At 45.5% G+C, this 27078-nt stretch overlaps 1 protein-coding gene across 3 annotated transcripts in view; it reads left to right on the forward strand.

Moving 5' to 3' along the window:
* Positions 1-19413, forward strand: part of LOC121571119 (RAS guanyl-releasing protein 2) — a 63947-nt gene extending 44534 nt beyond the window's left edge. For 2 of the 3 annotated variants that reach the window (XM_041882420.2, XM_041882421.2), the window contains exons 13-17: positions 9395-9536; positions 13643-13679; positions 15625-15783; positions 19050-19149; positions 19315-19413. In XM_041882420.2, the coding sequence (XP_041738354.1) occupies positions 9395-9536; positions 13643-13679; positions 15625-15783; positions 19050-19108 (397 nt within the window). In that variant the 3' untranslated portion in view covers positions 19109-19149; positions 19315-19413. The remainder of the gene's footprint in view (positions 1-9394; positions 9537-13642; positions 13680-15624; positions 15784-19049; positions 19150-19314) is intronic. The other variant, XM_041882422.2, reaches the window with a different exon arrangement.
* Positions 19414-27078: the final 7665 nt, after the last annotated feature.

Genomic DNA, 27078 nt, shown 5'->3' on the forward strand with positions numbered 1-27078 from the left:
CATCTCTACGGTGAAGCATGGTGGTGGTAGCATCATGCTGTGGGGATGTTTTTCAGCGTCAGGGACTGGGAGACTAGTCAGGATTGAGGCAAAGATGAACGGAGCAAAGTACAGAGAGGTCCTTGATGAAAACCTACTCCAGAGCGCTCAGGACCTCAGACTGGGGCGAAGGTTCACCTTCCAACAGGACAACGACCCTAAGCACACAGCCAAGACAACGCAGGAGTGGCTTCGGAACAAATCTCTGAATGTCCTTGAGTGGCCCAGCCAGAGTCTGGACTTAAACCCCGATCAACATCTCTGGAGAGACCTGAAAATAGCTGTTCAGCAACGCTCCCCATCCAACCTGACAGAGCTTGAGAGGATCTGCAGAGAAGAATGGGAAAAACTCCCCAAATACAGGTGTACCAAGCTTGTAGCGTCATACCAAAGACTTGATGCTGTAATCGCTGCCGAAGGTGTTTCAACAAAGTACTGAGTAAAGGGTCTGAATACTTATGTAAATGTGATATTTCCGTTTTTTTATGTTGAATAAATTAGCAAAATTGTCAACTGTTTTTTGGGGTATTGTGTGTAGATTGATGAGGAAAGAAAAACTATTTAATCAATTTTAGAATAAGGCTGTAACGTAAACAAAATGTGGAAAAAGTCAAGGGGTCTGAATACTTTCCAAATGCACTGTATATGTTGAAGAGGGTGGGGCTCAAGCTGCATCCCTGCTCACCCCACGACCCTGTGGAAAGAAATGTGTGTGTTTTTTACCACACTTGCTGTTTGTGTACATGGATTTTATGTTTTCCCCCCAACACTGCTTTCCATCAATTTGTAGACAATCATGCCAAATTGAGTCAAAAACTTTTTTTTCCATCAACAAAGCATGAGAAGTCTTTGCCTTTTGTTTTGTTTGTTTGTCAATTGGAATTTGTGGTCTGTATTTTTGATCATTTCATTTAGGATACTGTCAACACCACAGGCTATTTTTTGGGTTGGAGGGTTTGTATTTTGTCCTGTAGTTCATTCAATCTAATTGCAGAATCCATTGGGTTCTGGTCATCATTAATAGTTGATTCTAAGATTTGTATATGATCATGTATATGTTTTTGCTGTTTGTTCTTTGTTATACAGTGAGGGAAAAAATAATTTGATCCCCTGCTGATTTTGTACATTTGTCCACTGACAAAGAAATGATCAGTCTGTAATTTTAATGGTAGGTTTATTTGAACAGTTAGAGACAGAATAACAACAAAAAAAGTCAAACATTTTACAAATTGATTTGCATTTTAATGGGGGAAATAAGTATTTGACCCCTCTGCAAAACATGACTTAGTACTTGGTGGCAAAACCTTTGTTGGCAATCACAGAGGTCAGACGTTTCTTGTAGTTGGCCACCAGGTTTGCACATATCTCAGGAGGGATTTTGTTCCACTCCTTTTTGCAGCTCTTCTCCAAGTCATTTAGGTTTCAAGGCTGACGTTTGGCAACTCGAACCTTCAGCTCCCTCCACAGATTTTGGGTCATTGTTATGCTGGAATACCCATCCACGACCCATTTTCAATGCCCTGGCTGAGGGAAGGAGGTTCTCACCCAAGATTTGACGGTACATAGCTCCGTCCATCATCCCTTTGATGCGGTGAAGTTGTCCTGTCCCCTTAACAGAAAAACACCCCCAAAGCATAATGTTTCCACCTCCATGTTTGACGGTGGGGATGATGTTCTTGGGGTCATAGGTGCATTCCTCCTCCTCCAAACATGGTGAGATGAGTTGATGCCAAAGAGCTCCATTTTGGTCTCATCTGACCACAACACTTTCACCCAGTTCTCCTCTGAATCATTCAGATGTTCATTGGCAAACTTCAGACGGCCCTTTATATGTGCTTTCTTGAGCAGGGGGACCTTGCGGGCGCTGCAGGATTTCAGTCCTTCACGGCACAGTGTGTTACCAATTGTTTTCTTGCTGCCTTGAGATCATTGACAAGATCCTCCCATGTAGTTCTGGGTTGATTCCTCACCTTTCTCATGATCATTGCAACTCCACGAGGTGAGATCTTGCATGGAGCCCCAGGCCGAGGGAGATTGACAGGTCTTTTGTGTTTCTTCCATTTGCGAATAATCGCACCAACTGTTGTCACCTTCTCATCAAGCTGCTTGGCGATGGTCTTGTAGCCCATTCCAGCCTTGTGTAGGTCTACAAACTTGTCCCTGACATCCTTGGAGAGCTCTTTGGTCTCGGCCATGGTGGAGAGTTTGGAATCTGATTGATTGATTTCTTCTGTGGACAGGTGTCTTTTATACAGGTAACAAGCTGAGATTAGGAGCACTCGCTTTAAGAGTGTGCTCCTAATCTCAGCTCGTTACCTGTATAAAAGACACCTGGGAGCCAGAAATCTTTCTGATTCAGAGGGGGTCAATTACTTATTTTCCTCATTTAAAATGCAAATGAATTTATAACATTTTTGACATGCGTTTATCTGGATTTGTTTGTTGTTATTCTGTCTCTCACTGTTCAAATAAACCTACCATTAAAATTATAGACTGATTATTTCTTTGTCAGTGGGCAAACGTACAAAATCAGCAGGGGATCAAATACTTTTTTCCCTCACTGTATAGTGTGATGTCACGAGAGGCTGTGTCCTGGAGGGACGTTACATCCCCCTGAGATGGCTGCAAACCCAGACAGCTATGGCTCCATCTGCTGGTATGGTCGGGAACTCCAACCCTCTATGGCCAATCTTCCCACGCAGCTGAAACCAATCAGGAGCTGATGAGCTGAAGGTTTGTTGGGGGTGAAGAGACACGGTCTCCCAAGCTGGGTCTCGGGAGGACAAGAGTGCTGCACGTCCACTTCCATGAGGGAATATAAGGATTTGGAGATACTTACCTTTGGGAAATACTCACCTTTGGATATATGCACCTGTGGAAATACGTGTGGGACATTTGGAAAGGACGTTTTGCTGGGTTGGCCACTAGCTGCAACGTGGAATACAGTAAGACTGGGGAAAAGTTATTTGAGCGAGGGAGAGTTATGATTTTGGATGTGGAAGAGACATCCCTGAACTGTTAACCCCTTAAAGAGCCACCAGAGAACAGAATTGTGTTATACTTTCGTTAGTTTCCCAAGACCTTTAATAAAATCCTTGTTTTGGTTGAACCTGGTCTCCTTGCACTACTTGAGCAATCCCGCTGAAAGCTGTGTAGCCTCTCGTGACATCACAGATGGTGGAGAATACAGGCACGCTCAAGCGTTAATAGTGCATGTCAGAGGAGGATACCGAAGGTTTGATCACCCAGTTTTCCAAGTTGGCCGTAGGGCTCCCACGCCCGACTGAAATGGAGGACATATTGAAAGCCCTTGTTGCTGGCCAGCAAGCCCAGATGCAAGCAAACGTGGCTCTCTGGGAGGAGCAAAGAAAGCCAACCTTCTGAAGGCAGAGGAATTGCAGTTGCAGAGACAGAGGGTGGTCCAAAATACCCGCCCAATAAAGGCAAGTGACTTTATATCTAAGATGGGAGCTACCGATGACATTGAGGCATACCTGCATGCATTTGAGGCCACGGCCACTAGGGAAGCCTGGCCCAAGCAACAGTGGGTTGGTCTGTTAGCCCCCTTTCTAACCGGGGAAGCGCTGAATGCTGTCCGGGACCTGGGCCCTGACCAGGTTACTGACTATGATGCCCTGAAGTCTGAGATCCTCAGCAGATATGGACTCACAAAGTTTGGTATGGCCCAGCGCTTTCACAGCTGGACCTTCCAACCAGACCAACCTCCTCGGGCGCAGATGCATGAACTTGTCCGAATCGCAAGGAAATGGCTGGATCCGCAGAGGAATACAGCAGCGGCGGTGGTGGAGGCCGTTGTGGTGGATCGTTACCTACGCGCCCTGCCTTATGAGGCAAAACGGTTCATCAGTCAACAGGCCTTGACCACGGCTGATCTGACCGTGGAAGCTGTGGAAAAGTACCAGGCCACAGCGGAGATGCTGAATGCTTCCCGAAAAGACCCCAGGAGTGCGGCCCCACCACAAATGGGAAGAACCCGTCCAAAGGGACCCCCAAGGTCTCGAACCCAGCCACGTCAGGACTTATCCCGGCTCCAGGGGGAGCCAGAAACCAGAGCGGGTCCAAGAAGAGTACACCAGGAGGGGGAAACTTCGACAGTGTTACCGGTGTGGGGAGATGGGACATATCTCCTGGCAGTGTGGGAAACCAGCCGATGAACCTATGCCCACTGCGGAGTCCTCCAGCTCAGCACCCACACACCGTGTTGCCTCGCTCTTGGGAGTCGTAGATGGCGGCCCAGATCGACCCCACCTGCCCGGTAACTGTGAATCACCATGATGTGGAGGCCTTACTGGATTCTGGTAGCCGGGCCACCCTGGTGCGTAAGGATTTGGTGGGCCCAACGTGTCTGACCCCCGGGAAAGTCCTCCCCAGTTTCCTGTGTCCATGGGGACACCAGAGAATACCCCATTACTGAACTTACAATGACCAGCACACGGGGAACCATACACACGACGGCGGGGTGGTTGATTCTCCCCGTCCCTGTCCTAATTGGACGAGACTGCCCAGCCTTTTACCCACTCTGGAGAGAGTCTCAGGAGAGGATAACCCGAGTACCTCGGAAACGGAGAGGCAAGACTCATCCTGGGAAGGCTCCGGTGCAATCCTCCGAGTTACTCACTCCCGCCCGGGCTCTGATAGGGATGGCAGGTGCCCAGACCGACACCGAGACTGGTCCGGATACGGGAGAAGAGAACGCAGCCCAGGAAAGTGCTCCGTTCTCCAGTGAAGAAGACGTCCCAGGCACCCAAGAGCTTCCCCTCTCACAGGCCAGTATGGTACGGCTCAATTACAAGATCCTACTCTTGCAAATGCCTTAAGAAATGTGCAGGTATTAGAAGGTGTAGTGTTAGGTGATAAGACAACCCCTACTTACCCCCATTTCGCAGTAAACCGGGGGTTAGTATATCAGATAGTCAAGAAAAATGAGGAAGTGCATGAACAGCTCCTCGTGCCACAGCCCTATCGGGCCACAGTACTCAACCTAGCCCACACACACCCGCTAGGGGCCCACTTGGGGTAGAGAAGACTAAGGAAAGAATCATGCAACGTTTCTTTTTGGCCAGGAGTACACAAAGAGATAGAGAACTACTGCCGTAGTTGCCCTGAGTGTCAGCAGGTTGCGCCAAAGCCCACATATAGAAACCCGCTCATTCCCTTGCCCATTATCGAAACTCCTTTTGAGAGGATTGGATTAGACATAGTCGGGCCCTTACCGAAAAGTGCCAGGGGACATCAATACATTCTGGTCATTCTGGACTATGCGTCCGGTACCCGGAGGCCATTCCGCTGAGGAAGGCTACATCCAGACAAATCGCCAAGGAGCTGTTCCGTCTCTCAACTAGTCTGGGAATCCCAAAAGAGATATTGACGGACCAAGGGACTCCATTCATGTCCAGGGTGATGAAAGAACTCTGTGCTTTACTGAAAATCAAACAGCTGAGAACCTCGGTCTACCACCCCCAGACAGATGGCCTAGTCGAACGTTTTAACAAAACACTAAAATCCATGCTGCGGAAAGCGGTAGGGGAAGATGGGCGCAACTGGGATCAGCTGTTACCATACATATTATTTGCGGTGAGAGAGGTACCTCAGTCTTCTACTGGTTTTTCACCCTTTGAGCTCTTGCTTTCCTACAGACCCAGAGGACTGCTCGACATCGCCAAGGAGGCCTGGGAGGAGCAGCCATGCCAACAGCGGACACTGATCGACCATGTAGGGGCTATGAGGGAGAGAATGAAGGCCATCTATCCCATGATGCGGGAACACATGGAGGCCAGTCAGCGGCAACAGCAAGCCTCCTACAACAGATCTGCTCAGCCCAGGAGTTTAAGCCGGGGACAGAGTGCTGGTCCTGGTGCCAACCGTTGAGTGCAAATTCCTGGCAACCTGGCAAGGACCATATGAGGTCATTGAACGCATGGGAGAAGTAAACTACAAGGTGAGGCAACCAGATAAAAGGAAAACTGAGCAGATTTATCATGTTAACCTTTTAAAGAAGTGGCACGCCAGAGAGGCGCTGTTCAGCTCTCTACCCCCACAGAGACCCAGGAACCGGCGCGAGAAGAGGTTCAGCTGGGTCCAAATCTGTCCCCACATCAACGACAGATGGCCCTGGAACTCGTGGAGCAGAACCAGGATGTCTTCTCCTCCCTTCCCCGGTCACACAGAGGTGGTCCAACATGAGATCCGCACCATGCCTGGCCGAACGGTAAACCAGCGCCCGTACCGCGTGCCAGAGGCTCGTAGAAGTGGTTATACAGAAGGAGGTAAGGAAGATGCGGGAGTTGGGAGTAATCGAAGAGTCCCACAGTGCCTGGGCAAGTCCCATCGTACTAGTTCCCAAGCCAGACGGTTCAGTACGATTTTGTAATGACTATCGAAAGTTGAATGAAGTGTCTGAATTTGATGCATACCCAATGCCTCGTGTCGATGATTTAATAGACTCCTTGGGGCATGCTCGTTTCCTAACCACTCTTGATCTCACAAAGGCTACTGGCAGGTGCCCTTGACCCCGGCGTCTAAGGAGAAGACAGCCTTTGCCACCCCCGGGAGGGGGGCTCTACCAGTATACCCGACTTCCGTTTGGTCTCCACGGGGCACCTGCCACGTTCCAACGCCTGATGGATCGAGTCCTTGCGCCCACAAGAGGCACGCAGCGGCTTATTTGGATGATGTGGTTATACAAAGTCAGGATTGGGCCAGCCACCTACCCCGGTACAAGCGGTGCTGGATTCGCTCAGGGAAGCAGGGCTCACGGCAACCCGAAGAAGTGCAAGGTGGCCTTCAGTGAGACAAACTACCTGGGGTACACCATTGGGCGGGGGTTGGTCAAACCACAGGAAGCCAAACTGCGGGCCATACAGGACTCGCCGCAGCCCATCAACAAGAAGCAAGTAAGGTCATTTTTGGGCCTCGCTGGCTACTATAGGCGGCTTTATTGCAGATTTTGCTACCATAGCTGCACCGTTGACGGAGCTGACGACCAAACGCCACTCCACGAATGGTGAAGTGGAACCCTGCGCGGAGGGGCGGCTTTCCTCAACCTGAAGCGAGCACTCTGCTCCAGTCCGATCCCTGGTGGCACCAGACTTCAAGAAGGAATTCATTGTCCAAGCGGATGCTTCGGAGGTGGGTCTGGGTGCTGTCCTCACCCAGGCACATGACGGGGAAGAACATCCCATTCTCTACCTAAGCAGAAAGTTACTTCCAAGAGAGAAGAACTATTCAACGGTGGAGAAAGAATGTCTGGCTGTAGTCTGGGCCCTGGAGTCCCCTTCGGTTCTATCTCCTGGGCCGACGTTTCATGGTGGTATCTGATCACGCCCCTCTGCAGTGGATGGCCAAGAACAAGGAATCAAACAGTAGAGTAACCAGATGGTTTTGAGCTTGCAACCGTTTAACTTTTCTGTTGTCCACAGGGCTGGCAAGCACCACGGAAATGCGGACGCCCTCTCCCGGCGTGATGCCTTCTTCGCTGCCTTTACCCGACGAGGGCGTCGGTCCCGAGGAGGGGGATGTGTGATGTCACGAGAGGCTGTGTCCTGGAGGGACGTTACATCCCCCTGAGATGGCTGCAAACCCAGACAGCTATGGCTCCATCTGCTGGTATGGTCGGGAACTCCAACCCTCTATGGCCAATCTTCCCACGCAGCTGAAACCAATCAGGAGCTGATGAGCTGAAGGTTTGTTGGGGGTGAAGAGACACGGTCTCCAAGCTGGGCTCTCGGGAGGACAAGAGTGCTGCACGTCCACTTCCATGAGGAATATAAGGATTTGGAGATACTTACCTTTGGGAAATACTCACCTTTGGATATATGCACCTGTGGAAATACGTGTGGGACATTTGGAAGGACGTTTTGCTGGGTTGGCCACTAGCTGCAACGTGGAATACAGTAAGACTGGGGAAAAGTTATTTGAGCGAGGGAGAGTTATGATTTTGGATGTGGAAGAGACATCCCTGAACTGTTAACCCTTAAAGAGCCACCAGAGAACAGAATTGTGTTATACTTTCGTTAGTTTCCCAAGACCTTTAATAAAATCCTTGTTTTGGTTGAACCTGGTCTCCTTGCACTACTTGAGCAATCCCGCTGAAAGCTGTGTAGCCTCTCGTGACATCACAATAGCCAAAAAGATTGGAGAAGTGGTTTATCCGTACATCTCCGTTTTGGATAGATAACTCTTGTGTGGTTGTTTGTTTAGTGTTTTCCAATTTTCCCAGAAGTGGTTAGATTCTATGGATTCTTCAATTACATTGAGATTATTTCTGACGTGCTGTTCCTTTTTCCGTAGTGTAGTTCTGTATTGTTTTAGTGATTCACCATAGTGAAGGCGTAGGCTCAGGTTTTCTGGGTCTCTATATGTTTTTGTTTGGATAGGTTTTTCAATTTCTTTCTTAGGTTTTTGCATTCTTCATCAAACCATTTGTCATTGTTGTTAATTTTCTTCGGTTGTCTGCTTAATTTTTTGATTTGACAGGGAAGCTGAGAGGTCAAATATAAGTTTACACCTTCACTATTACAGTGTAATGTTTTGTCCAGGAAGTTGTCTAAAAGGGATTGAATTTGTTATTGCCTAATAGTTTTTTGGTAGGTTTCGACACTACCTTCCTTCCATCTAAAGCATTTCTTAATATTATTCAGTTTCTTTGGCTTTGATGCTTCATGATTGAGTATTGCTCTGTTCAAGTAGGCTGTGAACGCTCTGAGAGACTCTGGGTTGAGGTCAGTGATAAAGTAGTCTACAGTACTACTGCCAAGGGATGAGCTGTAGGTATACCTACCATAGGAGTCCCCTCAAAGCCTACTATTGACTATGTACAGACTCAGCGTGCGACAGAGCTGCAGGAGTTGTGACCATTTTTGATGGTTGTTTTGTCATAGTTGTGTCTAGGGGGGCATATTTGGGAGGGAATGCTGTCACCTTCAGGTAGGTGTTTGTTCCCCTGTGTGCTAAGTATGGGGATTATATTGGGGGGATACAGGTAGCACACATGAGGACATTGTTCTCTGTGGAGATAATTTCCTTATTCATTTCTAGCCAGATGTAAAGTGTTCCTGTTTTGACAAATTTAATAGAGTAGGTTAGGTCTGCTCTATTCCAAATTAGCATACCCCCTGAGTCCCTTCCCTGTTTTACACCTGGTAGTTTGGTGGATGGGACTACCACCTCTCTGTAACCTAGACGGCAACCAGTGGGTCCGTTTCCTCTGTACCATGTTTCTTTTAGGATGAAAATGTCTGTATTTCCAATTTATTTGATGAAGTCTGGGTTCCTGCTCTTTAGGCCAAAGGCAGATTACCTTTTTCTCTCTCTTCTCCCCTCTCCCTCCCTCCAGAGATGGGAAGATCAGCCGAGAGGAGATGATTGACTACTTCATGAAGGCCAGCTCTCTGCTCAACTGTAAGATGGGCTTCATCCACACCTTCACAGAGAACACCTACGTCAAGCCCACCTTCTGTGAACACTGCGCTGGCTTTGTGAGTATCTTATCCACTGGTCAGTTTGACCATCCATCCTCCCTCTAAAGTACAATGCAGACCCTTACAGACCAATTACCACAATGTCTTAAAATAGATTATTTGAATCGCAAAAGAGACCCGTGGTCAAAATTGCTACGACTTTTGTGTAGGTTCCTATTCCCGTACCATTCCCTACTGTCTTCAATGCATTTTTAAATGCATGGATTGATTAAATTGATTGGTGAAAGGGCCCTTTGGACAGAATGGCATTGATGACCATGGCCACGTCCTGTCACTCTGAGTATGCTGACATGTTTTGTTAAAGTTCCAGACAAATACATAAATTACAACATTTGCACGGTAACCACATTATTATTCTGTATTAATATTGGGTCTGATCTAGAGGCCATGCCAGTTATTTTGAGATATAGTACTGGGATAGTGAGGTAGTGAGGTTTCTCATGTGAGGAGAAAGGGAGAGTGGTGTCTGAGTGCTTCAGAGGAACTCACACAAGGCCAGTGAGTCAGCAGGGGCTGTAATGAGAGCCAGAGTGATGGCTTTATACTGAGGTGACTGGGTGACCGCTCCTGAAACCACTAACAGGTGCACAGACAGAGAGAGATGAGGTGCAGCACATCGACAAACACAAACACACACACACACAGCGACTGACTCATACACTCTTTCTCCCTAAAAGAAAACTAACACACACCCTCACACACCCTCACACACCCTCACACTTACCCCACCCCACCACCCCCACCCCCACCCCCACCCTCCACACACACTGATGATTCACACAAGGGGCGCTAAGTGGAATTTCCATGCCCTTCTGAGAAAATGTTTATAAAACATGAAACCGAGGGAGGAAGAAAAGATGAGCTCTGTAACATTGTGTGGCAGAGCGACACGGCCATCAGCTACTTCCTGTCTGCCTGCTTTCCTGTTGGCTTTTGGCTTCTGGCTTCGGGTCAAACATAATATTTCAGCTTCCCATTTTTCTGCACTGAAAAAACAAGCCACCCCACCACCATTATGGAATTCAGTGGCTCGGACATATCTTCATAATCCAACATTGTTTTAATGTATCTCTTCTGACAACCCTTGCTGTAGTCTTATCACATACTTACTGCAGCTTCCTATGAATGGGTCTCGGTACTCACTGTGTAGTTCAACGCTGGGAGATAGATAGACGATGCAATCCCAACTGGCACCATATTCCCTATATTTGACCAGGACCAGTGCGTTAAATAGGGAACAGGGTGCCATTTGGTATGTAGCCAGGGAGGGAGAGAGTGTTGTAATGCTGTAGGGTCTAAGGCAGGGCTGCCCAACCCACTTCCTGGAGATCTACTGTCCTGTAGGTTTTCAGTCCAACCCTCTTCCTGGAGATCTACTGTCCTGTAGGTTTTCAGTCCAACCCTCTTCCTGGAGATCTACTGTCCTGTAGGTTTTCAGTCCAACCCTCTTCCTGGAGATCTACTGTCCTGTAGGTTTTCAGTCCAACCCTCTTCCTGGAGATCTACTGTCCTGTAGGTTTTCAGTCCAACCCTCTTCCTGGAGATCTACTGTCCTGTAGGTTTTCAGTCCAACCCTCTTCCTGGAGATCTACTGTCCTGTAGGTTTTCAGTCCAACCCTCTTCCTGGAGATCTACTGTCCTGTAGGTTTTCAGTCCAACCCTCTTCCTGGAGATCTACTGTCCTGTAGGTTTTCAGTCCAACCCTCTTCCTGGAGATCTACTGTCCTGTAGGTTTTCAGTCCAACCCTCCTTCCTGGAGATCTACTGTCCTGTAGGTTTTCAGTCCAACCTCTTCCTGGAGATCTACTGTCCTGTAGGTTTTCAGTCCAACCCTCTTCCTGGAGATCTACTTTGTCCTGTAGGTTTTCAGTCCAACCCTCTTCCTGGAGATCTACTGTCCTGTAGGTTTTCAGTCCAACCCTCTTCCTGGAGATCTACTGTCCTGTAGGTTTTCAGTCCAACCCTCTTCCTGGAGATCTACTGTCCTGTAGGTTTTCAGTCCAACCCTAATTTAGCATATCTGATTCAGCTAGTTAAGGTCTTGTTGAGCAGCTAATAAGTAGAATCAGGTGTGTTAAATTAGTAGATCTCCAGGAAGAGGGTTGGGTAGCCCTGGTCTAAGGCTATAGACTAAACAAGGGGCCAGCTGTAAGGATTGGTGTTTAGTTCTCTATAAATCCATGTCTGTGGATATGTGACGTAGCCCTTGTTCTTGATGTCTGACTGGTGGGAGGTTTTTATGTACTGTTGGTCTAGTTTAGGAAAGAAAATGTATACTCTTTGAAGCCATGTTTGGTCAGTGTTTTGGTGGCATTGAGGCTCGTTTGTGTCCGTTTGTCCCTGCTGTGTGTGAGTTCGTCCGTGTGTGTTTATGTGTCCTGTGTGTGTGTGTTGTGTTTGTGTGTGGGGTCAGGGTATTTTCTCTGTCCTCAGATCTCTGGTTTGGCTGTGATCTCCTGGACCGGTCTTTCATGTCATTGTTCCCCTGCGGTGGGCTCCTATCATCTGCTTGATCTCACTCTCCCACCACCTCCTCCTCATCCCTGTCTCTCCTCCACACCTCTCTCTCTTTCTACCTCGCTTTCTCTTTCTATCTCACTCTTCCTAATAGTAGCTAGGTTTCCATCCAATTGGCGACAGATTTTCATGCGAATATTCAAAAAATCAAAGAATATTAAAATAACTATAGAAAAAATTATTTTTCTTCACACCAGAGAAGTGTTTCCATCAAATTGACTTGTTGCGGATAAAAAGGCTGAGTGTGATGACGTAGTGCACATAAAATAACTTTTTGTGGTTAAATTCCCATGGATCAAATAAAATAATATACAGGTTAAATGGGTTTCCATCACATTTTCAACTCTACTGACGGTTTTGTCACAAAACATTTTGCGTTTTTATAGCGAATGTGCCCACTCTGGTCATGGCACATGCGTTCTAGCCAACAGCTGGCAGATACAGTGCGGGTATAGCCTACATGATGAGATTATTATGGACAAAAAAAGCCGTTGTCTTTACGGCAGCCAATCGATGAACGTGTCACCAAAATAAGACCCTTGATATTTATTGGAAAGGAGCATCAAGCTCATCACCTTGCACTTTCACCATCCTGTGAAGTTCATCATAACTTATTTAATCTGTAGCCTGATAAACTGCATGCTTTCCTCAATCGTAGTGGGAGGACCACACAATATCATCACGTGACTCGAAGTTTACTTTGATGTGATTATTATTATATCAATATTTTTGTGCATAAAGGTGTTTCCAACATAATACATTTTACTGACACAAAAACATCTCGCCTTGTGTAGCGTATTTTGTTTTGTTGACATTTGGAAAGTTTACCGACAATTTAGCTGTTGCCAACAGACCTGTCGTGACATTTTTCATCCGACATGTACTTCACTCGCATAAAAAGGTTGGATGGACACCTGGTTACTCTCTCTCTCTCTCTCTCTCTCTCTCTCTCTCTCTCTCTCTCTCTCTCTCTCTCTCTCTCTCTCTCTACCTCTCTCTCTCTCTGTGTGTCTCTCTCTCTCTCTCTCTCTCTCTCTCTCTCTCTACTCTCTCTCTCTCTCTCTCTCTCTCTCTCTCTCTCTCTCTCTCTCTCTCTCTCTACCTCTCTCTCTCTCTCTGTGTGTCTCTCTCTCTCTCTCTCTCTCTCTCTCTCTCTACCTCTCTTTCTCTCTCTCTCTCTCTCTCTCTCTGTGTGTCTCTCTCTCTCTCTCTCTCTACTCTCTCTCTCTGTGTGCTCTCTCTCTCTCTCTCTCTCTCTCTCTCTCTCTCTCTCTCTCTCTCTCTCTCTCTCTCTCTCTCTCTCTCTCTCTCTCTCTCTCTCTCTCTCTCTCTCTCTCTCTCTCTCACTTGTTCCTCTGTGAGAGACAGTCTATTTTTCCAGCTGTCACTCTTTGTTTCTCCCTCTCTTTCTACCTCGCTCTCTCTCCCCACAGCCACCTGCTCCTCCTCCACATTTTTGCATTTTCTCTCTCTCTCTTTCTTCTCTCTCTCTAATCCTTGTTACTCTGCCTTCATCTGTCACTACCCCCACCCTCATGAGAAATAAGTGACAAAGTACTTCTCTCTCTACTCCCCCCACCCTCTAGATATGGGGCTTCTACAAACAGGGATACAAGTGTAAAGGTAAGAGAATCAATACATTTATCTAACTTGAATAGTTCAAATAGCCCCAACATGTCTATGAAATAAAATAAATTATGAATTCTGCCACACGTGGCGTCATTGAATATTAATTCTGCCACACGTGGCGTCATTGAATTACCAATTCCCTTTGTCATCATCGATTGCAAACAATGGTCACTCGAACCAAAGGTGGCTTTGAGCTTAATGTCAACAGCATGGAAACCATGGCAAATATATCAGAGTACATTACATTATCCGCTTACAGGGCTCACTATGTCAGCACTTGAACAGAGCATGAAGGATCATAATAAAAAGTGTTGACATTGGGTATCCAGTATGAGGATAATGCAATGTAGTCTGACCATGTGTTGACATTGGGTATCCAGTATGAGGATAATGCAATGTAGTCTAACCATGTGTTGACATTGGGTATCCAGTATGAGGATAATGCAATGTAGTCTGACCATGTGTTGACATTGGGTATCCAGTATGAGGATAATGCAATGTAGTCTGACCATGTGTTGACATTGGGTATCCAGTATGAGGATAATGCAATGTAGTCTGACCATGTGAACCTGAACAGAAAACACTCCTAGCCCTAACAATTCCCTCCATTTCCCTGAAAATATCTACAGACAGATCTTCATGACAAATTATTAACTGTCTCCCTCATCCGCTCAAAGTCACACGGCAGACTTCCACTAGCTCCAACCCACATTAGCATACACCTGAACTCTGTCTGTACTACACTCAATAGACTGTGTCTGTGTCTCAGGCTGCATCCCAAATGGCACCTTATTCCCTATGTAGTGCACTACTTTTGGCCAGAGCGCTATGGGCCCTGGTTGAAAGTAGTGCTCGTAGGGAATAAGGTATTTGTATTTTATTAGGATCCCCATTAGCTGTTGCAAAAGCAGCAGCTGCTCTTTCCTGGGGTCCACACAAAACATGAAACATGACATAATACAGAATGTTAATAGACAAGAACAGCTCAAGGACAGAATTACATACATTAAAAAAAAAGGTACACGTAGCCTACATATCAATAGGGTGCCATTTGGGATGCAGTTTCAGTCTGAATCTGAGTGTGAGTGTACTAGGCTGCTCTACTCTGCTGAGGGCCTTAATGAGATGTGTGGGAGTCAATGAGAAGGTCCCAGCCATTCATTTCCATTGTTAGCCGCAGTCACCGAGTGGGAGAGAATATGGCGGCGGATAATTGAAATGAATTGGCGCTGATCAGAAGTGACTAATGTCTGACTGTGTGTATGTGTGACAGAGAGAGAGAGTGAGTGTGTGGAGTCTCAATCAGTCTGGATGGTAAATGGGAGAGAAAAATGTGTTGAAACTAACTTTCGCTGATGTTTTACTGAGAGCGAAATGTGTTTCGAGTGAGTGTGTGAATGAGTGAGTATAAGTGTGTGTGTCTAGGTATGTGTTTCATTACTCTGAATTTCTCTCACTGCCACCCTGGATGTCCCCACTCCCCCTTTCTATCTGCTCCTAGAGTGTCCTTTGTTGTCAGAACTGTTGTCAGGGTCTGTCTGCATGGCAGTGTGTGTGTGTGTCAGTGTGTGTGTGTGTGTATCTGCACGTTGTGTAAGAGCACCTACCTCTCACCACTCACTCTTCCCTTAACCCCAGTGGTTCTATTTGCACCCCTCCTTCCCTCTATCAACCTTTCCCTCTCTCTCCTCCCCATCCCCTATCTCTCTACCCTCCTCGACCTTGCACACTTCCTCTCCAACTCTCTCGACCCCTTACTCCCCATCTCATCCGGCATTCCGGCATTCTTCCCTCGTTCCCTATCATCTTCTCCTCCTCTCTCTCCCTCTCTCTTACCCTCCTACTCCCCCTCCTTGGAATTCTTCTCACCCTCTCTTTCATCCTCTCTCCCTCCCTCTCTTTCCCCTTCACTCCCTCCGTCTCTCCCTCCCTCGGACAGCGTGTGGAATTAATTGTCACAAGGCATGTCGAGGTCGTCTTGCTGTGGAGTGTCGTAAACGGACCAAGAGCATCAGCCATGAGCATGCTCCCTCCCTTCAGGCCCGCTCCTACAGCTTCCCCCCTCCGGCCAACACCCCACCCAGCCTACAGAACACAGGTGAGATCTGGTTTCACTAATACTATGGCATATCTGACCACGATTCTTCAGATTTGGTGTCACTCAAAAACAGGTCTCCCAGTAATGCACCTGGCACAAATGCCTAGTAAATCAGGTCCAAAATCTCATTTGAAAACAGGTCCACCATTAGCATGTAGTTCAAATGAATGATTGGGTGGGTTGTTAGTTTTGTTCGATGATCCCTTTCATTCATTCTGTCATGCTCACTATTCAAAGCGTCTGTGATTCCATTGCTGTGTGTTCTGTCTCTCCACAAATAGTTCTGACACGCAGACAAAGACATTTGGGCATTCTTACCAGCCTGTGATTTGCAATGGAAATGTGACAAAAATCACAGCAACGTGGACAGACGGATGAATCATACATCCAGGCACAATTAAGCCGCTGGGAATGGATGGTTCCCTCTGTATAGCGCTGTGTTATAGAATGATGTTTTAGAGTTGTATGCCGTTCAACAATGCCCTTGTCTAATGGGTAGAGTATACAATGATGTTCATGGATGGAAGAGACAGTAGACAGTAGTAACCATGGTCACTGACCTCTTCTGCCCTCTTCTCTCTTTCTCTCGCTCTCTGTCTCTCTCTCCCTATGTCTCTCTCTCGCTCTCTCCCTGTCTCTCTTTCTGTCTCTCTCTCTCTCCCTATGTCTCTCTCTCTCTGTCTCTTTCTCTCGATCTGTCTCTCTCGCTCTCTCTCTCTCTCTCTCTCTCTCTCTCTCTCTCTCTCTCTCTCTCTCTCTTTCTCTCTCTCTTTCACTCTCTCTCTCTCTCCCCACCTATGTCTCTCTCTCGCTCTCTATCCCTATGTCTCTGTCCCTATATCTCTCTCTCTCTTTCTGTCTCTCTCCCTATGTATCTCTCTCGCTCTCATTATGTCTCTCTCTCTCCCTATGTATCTCTCTCTCTCTCTTTCTCTCCCTATGTATCTCTCTCTCTCCCTATGTATCTCTCTCTCTCTCTAATTGTCTCTCTCTCTTTCTCTCCCTATGTATCTCTCGCTCTCATTGTCTCTCTCTCTCTCCCCCTCTCTCTCCCTATGTATCTCTCTCTCTCTCCCTATGTATCTCTCTCTCTCTCATTGTCTGTCTGTCTGTCTGTCTGTCTGTCTGTCTGTCTGTCTGTCTGTCTGTCTGTCTGTCTCTCTCTCCCTCTTCCTATGTATCTCTCACTATGTGTCTCTCTCAATTAAATTAAATTTGCTTTATTGGCATGACAATGTACATATTGCCAAAGCCTACTTTTGAGATTAAGTGATACATTTACAATATTAGCATAATTAAAATAATAATAATAATAATAAATACTGTCAACGGGACAATTAGTCTTCCCCAACAGGACGGGTAGCATATTCTCATCAGAGAGGTCTATTTTATATTTTTTTAAATTTTTTTTTATTTTATATGCCATTTAGCAGACGCTTTTATCCAAAGCGACTTACAGTCATGCGTGCATACATTTTTGTGTATGGGTGGTCCCGGGGATCGAACCCACTACCTTGGCGTTACAAGCGCCGTGCTCTACCAGCTGAGCTGGTCTATGAAACCTTGAATAAGGGTTTCAAATTAGGGAAAATTACACTCTAATAGTTTTAAAAAAACATTTTGTCAGGAAATGCAGCTCGGTGGTTGCACAGCCTTTCCTCTACAGGGAGCCAGGTTTTCCTGTGTCTATCCTTCTCAATGGCAAGGCTGTGCTCACTGAGCCTGTACTTTGTCAAGGTTTTTCTAAGGTTTTCATCAGTAACCATGGTCAAATAGTTTGCCATGGTGTACTGTCGATTTAGGGCCAGATAGCATTGCATTTTGCTTTGTGCTTGTGTTTCCCAATAGGTAATGTAGTGTTGTAATTTGGTTTATTCTGATTGATTGGATGTTCTGATCCTGAGGCTTCAGTGTGTTAGTAAAACAGGTTTGTGAACTCAACCCCAGGACCAGATGGATGAGGGGACTCTTTTCTTTACTCAGCTGTTGAAATTGCAGGGCTTGGTAATGATATGAGGGGGGTCACTGTATTTTTAGATCTTTCCAAAATGTAATTGCTATTTTTGAGTTTTTATTATTAGTGGATTTGTCCTAATTCTGCCCTGAATGCATGCAGGGTTTCAATGGGGTGTTTGTCCCATTGGGTGAAATCTTGTTTTGCAAGTGGACCCACACCTCACTGCCATAAAGTGCAATTGGTTCAATGACACATTCAATTAGTTTTAATACAGTGAGGGAAAAAAGTATTTGATCCCCTGCTGATTTTGTTTGTTTGCCCACTGACAAAGAAATTATCAGTCTATAATTTTAATGGTAGGTTTATTTGAACAGTGAGAGACAGAATAACAACAAAACAATCCAGAGAAACGCATGTCAAAAATGTTATAAATTGATTTGCATTTTAATGAGGGAAGTAAGTATTTGAACCCCTCTCAATCAGAAAGATTTCTGGCTCCCAGGTGTCTTTAATACAGGTAACGAGCTGAGATTAGGAGCACACTCTTAAAGGAGTGCTCCTAATCTCTGCTTGTTACCTGTATAAAAGACACCTGTCACAGAAGCAATCAACCAATCAGATTCCAAACTCTCCACCATGGCCAAGACCAAAGAGCTCTCCAAGGATGTCAGGGACAAGATTGTAGATCTACACAAGGCTGGAATGGGCTACAAGACCATCGCCAAGCAGCTTGGTGAGAAGGTGACAACAGTTGGTGCGATTTTCGTGAAATGGAAGGAACACAAAATAACTGTCAATCTCAATCGGCCTGGGGCTCCATGTAAGATCTCACCTCGTGGAGTTGCAATGATCATGAGAACGGTGAGGAATCAGCCCAGAACTACACGGGAGGATCTTTTCAATGATCTCAAGGCAGCTGGGACCATAGTTACCAAGAAAACAATTGGTAACACACTACGCCGTGAAGGACTGAAATCCTGCAGCGCCTGCAAGGTCCCCCTGCTCAAGAAAGCACATATACAGGGCTGTCTGAAGTTTGCCAATGAACATCTGAATGAACTCCCTATGTGTCTCTCTCCCTATGTGTCTCTCTCCCTATGTGTCTCTCTCCCTATGTGTCTCTCTCCCTATGTGTCTCTCTCCCTAAGTGTCTCTCTCTTTTCTCTCTCTCTCTCTCTCTCTCTCTCTCTCTCTCTCTCTCTCTCTCTCTCTCTCTCTCTCTCTCTCTCTCTCTCTCTCTCTCTCTCTCTCTCTCTCTCTCTCTCTCTCTCTCTCTCTCTCTCTCTCTCTCTCTCTCTCTCTCTCTCAGTGATTGTAGAGGAAGATATCGAGGCAGTAGAGGAAGGTGTGTTTGATGTCCATCTATAACCAGATGATAACCAACAGGCAGGCCTGAGATGTCCCTTCAGGTAAAAAGCGTTCTGTAGCTACTATAATAGTTCATTTTGGAGGCCTTATAAGATCACTAGCCAATGACTGAAGTAGCCTAATGTGATTTCAATGAACAATCATTTCACGTATTCAAGTACCGATAGTCAGATTAATGAATGACTTCTCTTTGATAACTTTCCCAGAAGTCCTGCATACTCTGGCATTCATACAGCCAAACACAGCTGGGAGGAAACAACAGTAGTCGGGAGCCAGAAGCCTGCTGGGGTCTGTTCAGCAGGATGCAATGTTCGCAGAATGTTGCAGATAGAAATGTATCATCTAGTACAGATCTGATTGTCTGTCGTGTAGAAGAGAGAACGGTGTCCACTTTATTAATTTAATTTCTATCTGCAACCTTCAAGGCGTTTAACATTGATCACTGACTGAAAACACCTCTGGTGAGACTCCCAAAGAGAGAGAGAGAGACATTGCACTGAACACAACACAGAATACCTACATGCTGCCACATAGTGGTAAAATACTGCAAATGCATACCTTCAAGCACTCAAGACTTCTTCCTCTGTGTATTTCAACCCCTCAACTCCCTTAAGTGAACGTGAACGTGAATGTGAATTTATATTTAAAAATCTGGATATAGGCTCATGTTTTCATATCTCTTACCAAGTTTAAACACTGAATATAGAAAAAAATCACATAATTGTGTTTAGTGTAATGTTATTACCTCCCAAGTCTAAGTGGTGTTATGTTTTTCAGTGCATTTAGCTATATGGTTTTATTATACCTATATTAATAACCTAAACGATGTCTCTCCAAAATACAAAAGGTGCTGTTATTGCCAAGAAAAATGTATAGGCTACATGCCACCTGGACTTCCAACTTCTTTTTCTGAAAAAAGCTTTGCTTTGTCTGAGTAGTTTGGTATCTTGTTTCTTTGTAAATGTTATGGGAGAAACTTTAAAACACACAATGTGTTCGGTGTCAGAGATGAAACGTTTCAGCTCCAGAACTACTGCTTCTTTCGTGGATTGGGTATCAAACCCCTATCTATCACAACAACAACAACAACAACTCATATTGACTGTGGAACATACATCCTGAATTTGAATAGCATTTGAATGCTGTTGTGTTTTAGTCCTCCTGTTTACCTGAAGATCAATGCTATTCCTGTGGTAATTTGACTGTGGTGTGTATGCACGGTCTACTGTTTTAATACTGTTATGTTTCAGTGCACCGACATGGCACCTTTCCTCTCTCAGTAACTTTGAATGTAGTTTGAAATGGTGAAATGTTATATATCGTCCTGAGAATTTAAATCTATTTTGGTCTATTTTAATACGAGACATGTTAGTCTATTGTTGTATCAAGCATGCTTCTTTGCTTTGAGGGGATCTACTCTTGCCAAAATGTCTGTTAAGTGTATTTGTATGTTGCACGTATATTTATTTTTAATGGCAACATGAAATCCTGTAGGCGAGAGACTCCCTCCTCAATGTTTGGGGTCTGTATGCTCTCGAGGGATAGTCCGCAATGTTAGCTGTTTGTGTACCTTTGAATGAAGTACTTCCTCTGGCTTTCATTAATACTCTATAGTTATCCTGCTTCTTTATTTATGTCCAAAACTAAACTGCCAGCCTTACCATGGCAGTCTCTCCTGGACAAGGGTATCACTTGTTAATAAGTGAATGAATACTTTAAGCTGATGTCATTGTAGGTAAGTGTGGATATCTCTCTGCTGTTTCTCAGTGTTAAATGCAGAATGCATCACTCTGCTATTTGTTTTAAGAAGGATTTACAACAATAGGACTAATGGCAAAGCAACCCAGTGAAGCGTTGTGTGTGCATGTGTGTGTTTGTGACTCGTACAGAATCCATTCTCGTCCACACATTCCTTGTCTAAAGTTTAGATACAACCCACTTTCCCTACCATCATCATATAGTTGCTTGACGTCCGTATTGGAATTCTTAACCAGCCGGCCATGTGTTCTGTAATTACCAAAGAAACTAAGGGCTCTATTCAATCCGTAGTTGCGAAGTTCAGCGTTACAGATTTGAAATGTGGGCAATTAGCGTTAACTGAAACTTAATTCACCGTAAACGCGTTGTGTGTGTTGACTCAATCGGAAATTAAGTTTACATTTCTATCTGGCAATCTGTACGCAACTCAGCTTTCGCCCTCATGTAGTAGCCAAGGCAGGATAGGTAGTGCTAGATATCAGCATCCAAATAAGTAGGGTCTGGAAGCTATAGTGAGCTTCGATTGGTCAATAACATCGCGATACCACGATTATTTGTAAAGTTCAGCTTTCCCCAACTTTGGTGGGGGGCTCCCCTGCACACTTCACTTCCCTCCATTAAAAATGAATGGGGCTCCGTTGATGCCACGCCCAATGTGTTCTGTGGAAATGCACTGTCAGTCGATAACCGCTTATTTGAATGCTCTGCTTCATCTCACCACATTGATTTATGTAGCTATTCATCTTTACCCGGCTCATATTAAACATAATAGCATCAGATGGAATATTTCTGAATTCTCTCATGTGGGATGAATGGAGAGTTCTTCTCACCTTGCAGTCTCTTAGTCTCTTGCTTTATTGATTGAGGATGTTTCACTTATTTTTCTTAGTTGGGTGTAATTACATCAGCAGAGTTGTCAAGGGACTGTCTGAACTGATGGTTAGACTGACCTTCGAACGCCCACACACAGAGGCCTGTATTAACACCTGCACTCAACTCTAATCAAATGAATTAGGTTATAGCAAACTGATTACATCACAGTGCTCTTGTTGTGATTGTGTCAGACGTTTGACCTCAGTTTTCTCTGTCTGAAGAGAAACCAAGAAGAGTACTATGACAGCGAGTTTGATTAGTTTTCCCTCTTAAGCTTAGATGCTTAATAATTGTGTCTTAAGCATACACAAGCATATTGGTAGTCATATCTCACATTTTTGCCTTCATTCTCAATTTGAACAAAATCCCCCACCCCAAAAATCACAATTTAATCCAAACACTCAACCCACCCTCATAACTGTCTACTTCTAAAATTCCTGTGTGTGGCCACAGACACAGTATGAAGAGTCTGGCCCATGATTGATACTTTCCACTCAGCTACATAAAGCCTGTGCTCTTCGTTTACTGTGGCCCTGACTGGTATTGATCTCAGTGAGAAATCGAATAGCGCTGAGCTAATTACATTGTAATGAAGGTTGCAGGAAATCGCCTCACATTGTTAGCCAGTCTCCATCAGCGACCTTGATGTGAAGGAATTCTGTTTGATCCAAAATGGATTCTCAGATCCTTGAGAAGACTGGTTCAATATAACAAGCCCTGTTGCTCTTCAGTCTACTATGTTTCAAATCTCACGAGTCCTTATTGGACAGCTTCAGTCTCCGCGGGAGTTGAGGGATGTCCTAATATGGACACCGTACTGGCATATTTTGATATTCTGGTGTGCAGTGCACTTTTAGACCTGCAGGTCAAATGCGTTCAATTTAGCTTGCCGGTATCAATGGAAGGAATGGAATAGTAAGGCACCTCTCAAATACTATTTAAAATACTGTATGTATTTGACCAGCTCTGACTCCTATGCCATCAGAATAATAGGTGGTTATTAAAGAAAAGTACACTGAGTGTACAAAACATTAGGAACACCTTCCTAATATTGAGATGCGTCCCCTTTGCCCTCAGAACAGCGTCAATTCGTTGGGGCATGGACTCTACAAGGTGTCGAAAGTGTTCCACAGGGATGCTGGCCCATGTTGACTCAAATGCTTCCCACAGTTGTGTCAAGTTGGCTGGATGTCCTTTGGGTGGTGGACCATTCTTGATACACACGGAAACTGTTTGAGCACGAAAAACCCTGCAGCACTGCAGTTCTTGACTCAAACCAGTGCGCCCGGCACCGGCTACTACCATACCCTGTTCAAAGGCACTTAAATATTTTGTCTTGCCCATTCACCCTCTGAATGGCGCACACACACAATCCATGTCTCAATTGGCTCAAGGCTTAAAAATCCTTCTTTAACCTGTCTCCTCCCCTTCATCTATACTGATTTGAAGTGGATTTAACAAGTGACATCAATAAGGGATCATAGCTTTCACCTTGATTCACCTGGTCAGTCTATGTCATGGAAGTGGGTGTTCTAATGTTTGGTACACCTCAGTGTATATTGAATTGTAGGCTATGTTGGTTGCCATGGATATGGATAGTCATGAGTGACTGACAGGGGATTCCATGTAGACTGTGTACATGTGTAAATTATATTGACATTGTTAGAGTGGTAGGTCTCTCACGTTTACCATGTTAAAACACTATCGATGTAATGTCTACTCATCAAACAGCTTGAGACCATAGCAATGAAAAACATACTCATACATCTACATGTACAGTCACAACACTGGCCCCTAGTGGCATAGGACACATATATGCACTCCACAGCGTGCACACATAGCAGTATTACTAGTACCAGATTAGACCACTTGATGGCGCTGTTGAGCTGTTAAAAGGATAGGCATTCACTCGGGGCACGGTCCCTGGATAGAAAGATCATTGCACATATAGGAAATGCAGACACATTTTCTGTCACGAGGAAAGGGTAGCATTCCTATAAACAGAAGTTAATAAACGTTTTGGAATTTATGGAATCAGTCACTTTTTCTCTTATTAACTCTCTCTCCCACACATGTACGCTCATACACACACACGTAGGCAGTCATTTTTGTGCCCATTGGTTATCATTGAACTGAAAGGTCTGCTGAGTGTAAAGCCATTAAATATTAAAGAAAACCGATTTCTTCTGCTTGGTTATCACTGCTCGGTTATCATTGCCTGCCATTTATTCTCTCACCATTCCCCTATAGCTCAGTTGGTAGAGTATGGCGCTTCGCAACGCCAGGGTAGTGGGTTCGTTTTCCCACGGGGGCCAGTATGAAAATGTAATGCTCATAACTGTAAGTCGCTCTGGATAAGAGTGTCTGCTAAATGACTAAAATGTAAATGTAAAAATGATGTCACCCTTCCTCAGTAGTGATGTATGAGGTTCTTGATTTGTTTGGGGGAGAGAGAGAGGAGGATCTGGTGGCATGGACTTAATATGTATTTGCCCTCTCTGATATATATTGAGTATATTTTATGCCCCACACTTTCCAGATGGGACCTCATTCTTTATGATTAGAGAGCTGACCAGGAAGAACTAGTTATGATGTTGGTGCAGCTGAGGGACGGTGATCTCTTAATAGTTAACAGTAGCTTCTTATCCTGTCTACATTTAAAACGTGTTGAGACAGTGTCTTCCTTTTTTGGGTGCTAGCAGCCTTAATTGCTCGAGACTCATTGCGAAACGTTCCAGTGCTCCTCACTCTAGGGTGCTAGTCTGCTAGAATCCCTCATTATAAACTGGGTGGTGCGAGCCCTGAATGCTGATTGGCTGAAAGCCGTGGTATATGAGATGACATCAGTTAGTAGAATAAAGTGTGTATTTCTAATATTTGTCTTTTAGCTCCAGAAACCCAGGGCCCTAAGACTATCCTATCTGATCCTGCCTCCCCAAAACACACACACACACACACACAATCACACACACAATACAATCACACACAATACATACACACACACTACTCTCATATCTTCATGCCTTCTTCTGGCTGGGTTCGAGTCGAGAGAAAACCGTCACTGATACCGCAATGACCGTCAGTGGCCGGCCGGGACTGACACGTAATCAATAACACTGCATCGGCTACTGGGACAGAGCGCATATTTAATATCCTCGTCCAGGATTCGAGGAGGCGAGAGGAGGGCTCGCTGCTTTGCTGCTGCTCCTTGCCTCGCCCGTGCATTTGAGTGATGGGCCGGCAGATTGGATCTCCCGACCGAGGGATCAGCGATAGCATGCCTCTGACTCATCTAGTTAAAGCTCCAGGCTGAGGCGCACCGCCGGGCCTGGGCCTGTTGTCAAGAGCTACCCGGGAAGGAGATAGTAAAAAGAGCAGCTTATTCCCTGTTTGTTTATGGCTCTATATGTCCCCGCTGTCCCCTCTGTTTCCTGTGTTTTGTATCTGTGAGGAGGTTGAGGGGTCTTAGGGCACGGCTAAACTAGCCCGTTGATTTTTATCCATATCCGTGATTTCCAATGCTTTCTCAATGGGTGAAATTCGTTAACGGTCCGCGGGAGATGACGAGTCCAATATCCAAACAAGTATACATTGCACGTCTGTTGCAAAGCTTTTACCTCAAATGCATGTTATTACATAGGCCTGTTACCAACTCAATGATATCTCATCAGTTCATGCAAACTACATTTGTTTTGGATATAGCTAGTGGATGAATGTACAGTATGTTCAAAAGAAATGGCTGATATCAGCCATGAAGGATTTTTTGCACGATTCACTCATCATAATAATCTGCTGGGGTAAGTATATAGGGCTACAGCATGTTCCATCCAGAAGATGCTTCTGAACGAACCTCACCCCCTGTTACCTACCTGATTTCTGTCTCGTCTCAGAAACCAGACTTATTCACTAAAGAAAGACAAGGCCAATTCTTACAACATCACCAGACAAAGCTTCTTTACAACACCACAGAGCTCATAACCTGTATTATACAACTGAAAACTAATTTGCGGACAAAACAGCCATGTGTCTCGCCACTGGCATGGATTCAGTGGGAACATCATTGATTCCATCTCTAGCCTAAACCTCTCTCAGACTCAACCAGACTGGCCATGGTTATGAAGGGAGGTCAGTAAAGTCTTTCTGAAGAAGTTTCTCCCTCTTTCCTCCTTCATCACTCTCCCTGTTTCCTCCTTCATCACTCTCCCTGTTTCCTCCTCCATCACTCTCCCTCTTTCCTCCTCCATCACTCTCCCTCTTTCCTCCTTCATCACTCTCCCTCTTTCCTCCTTCATCACTCTCCCTGTTTCCTCCTTCATCACTCTCCCTGTTTCCTCCTCCTCATCATCCTCCCTCTTTCCTCCTCCATCACTCTCCCTCTTTCCTCCTCCATCACTCTCCCTCTTTCCTCCTTCATCACTCTCCCTCTTTCGTACTTCATCACTCTCCCGCTTTCCTACATCATTCTCCCTCTTTCCTCCTCCTCCATCACTCTCCCTCTTTCCTCCTTCATCACTCTCCCTCTTTTGTACTTCATCACTCGCCCGCTTTCCTCTTCCATCACTCTCCCTCTTTCCTCCTCCTCCATCACTCTCCCTCTTTCTTCCTCCTCCTCCATCACACTCCCTCTTTCTTTCTCATCCATCACTCTCCCTCTTTCCTCCTCCTCCATCACTCTCCCTCTTTCTTCCTCCTCCTTCATCACTCTCCCTCTTTCCTCCACCATAACTCTCCCTCTTTCCTCCACCATCACTCTCCCTCTTTCCTCCTCCACCATCACTCTCCCTATTTCCTTCATCACTCGTCCTCTTTCCTCCATCATCTCTCCTCTTTCCTCCTTCACTCTCCCTCTTTCCTCCTCCATCATTCCCTCTTTCCTCCTCCATCACTCTCCCTGTTTCCTCCTCCATCACTCTCCCTGTTTCCTCCTCCTCCTTCATCACTCTCCCTCTTTCCTCCTCCTCCTTCATCACTCTCCCTCTTTCCTTCTCCATCACTCTCCCACTTTCCTCCTCCTCCTTCATCACTCTCCCTATTTCCTCCTCCATCACTCTCCCTCTTTCCTCCTTCATCACTCTCCTTTTTCCTCCTTCATCACTCTCCTCTCCTCCTTCATCCTCTCCCTCTCTCCCTCTTCATCATCTCCCTCTTTCCTCTTTATCACTCTCCCTCTTTCCTCTTTCATCACTCTCCCTCTTTCCTCCTCCATCACTCTCACTCTTTCTTCCTCCTGTATAACTCTCCCTCTTTCTTCCTCCTCCATCACTCTCCCTCTTTCTTCCACCTCCATCACTCTCCCTCTTTCCTCCTTCATCACTCTCCCTATTTCCTCCCATCCATCA

This window comes from Coregonus clupeaformis, chromosome 8 (genome assembly GCF_020615455.1).
Source record: "Coregonus clupeaformis isolate EN_2021a chromosome 8, ASM2061545v1, whole genome shotgun sequence".
Lineage (NCBI taxonomy): Eukaryota > Metazoa > Chordata > Actinopteri > Salmoniformes > Salmonidae > Coregonus > Coregonus clupeaformis.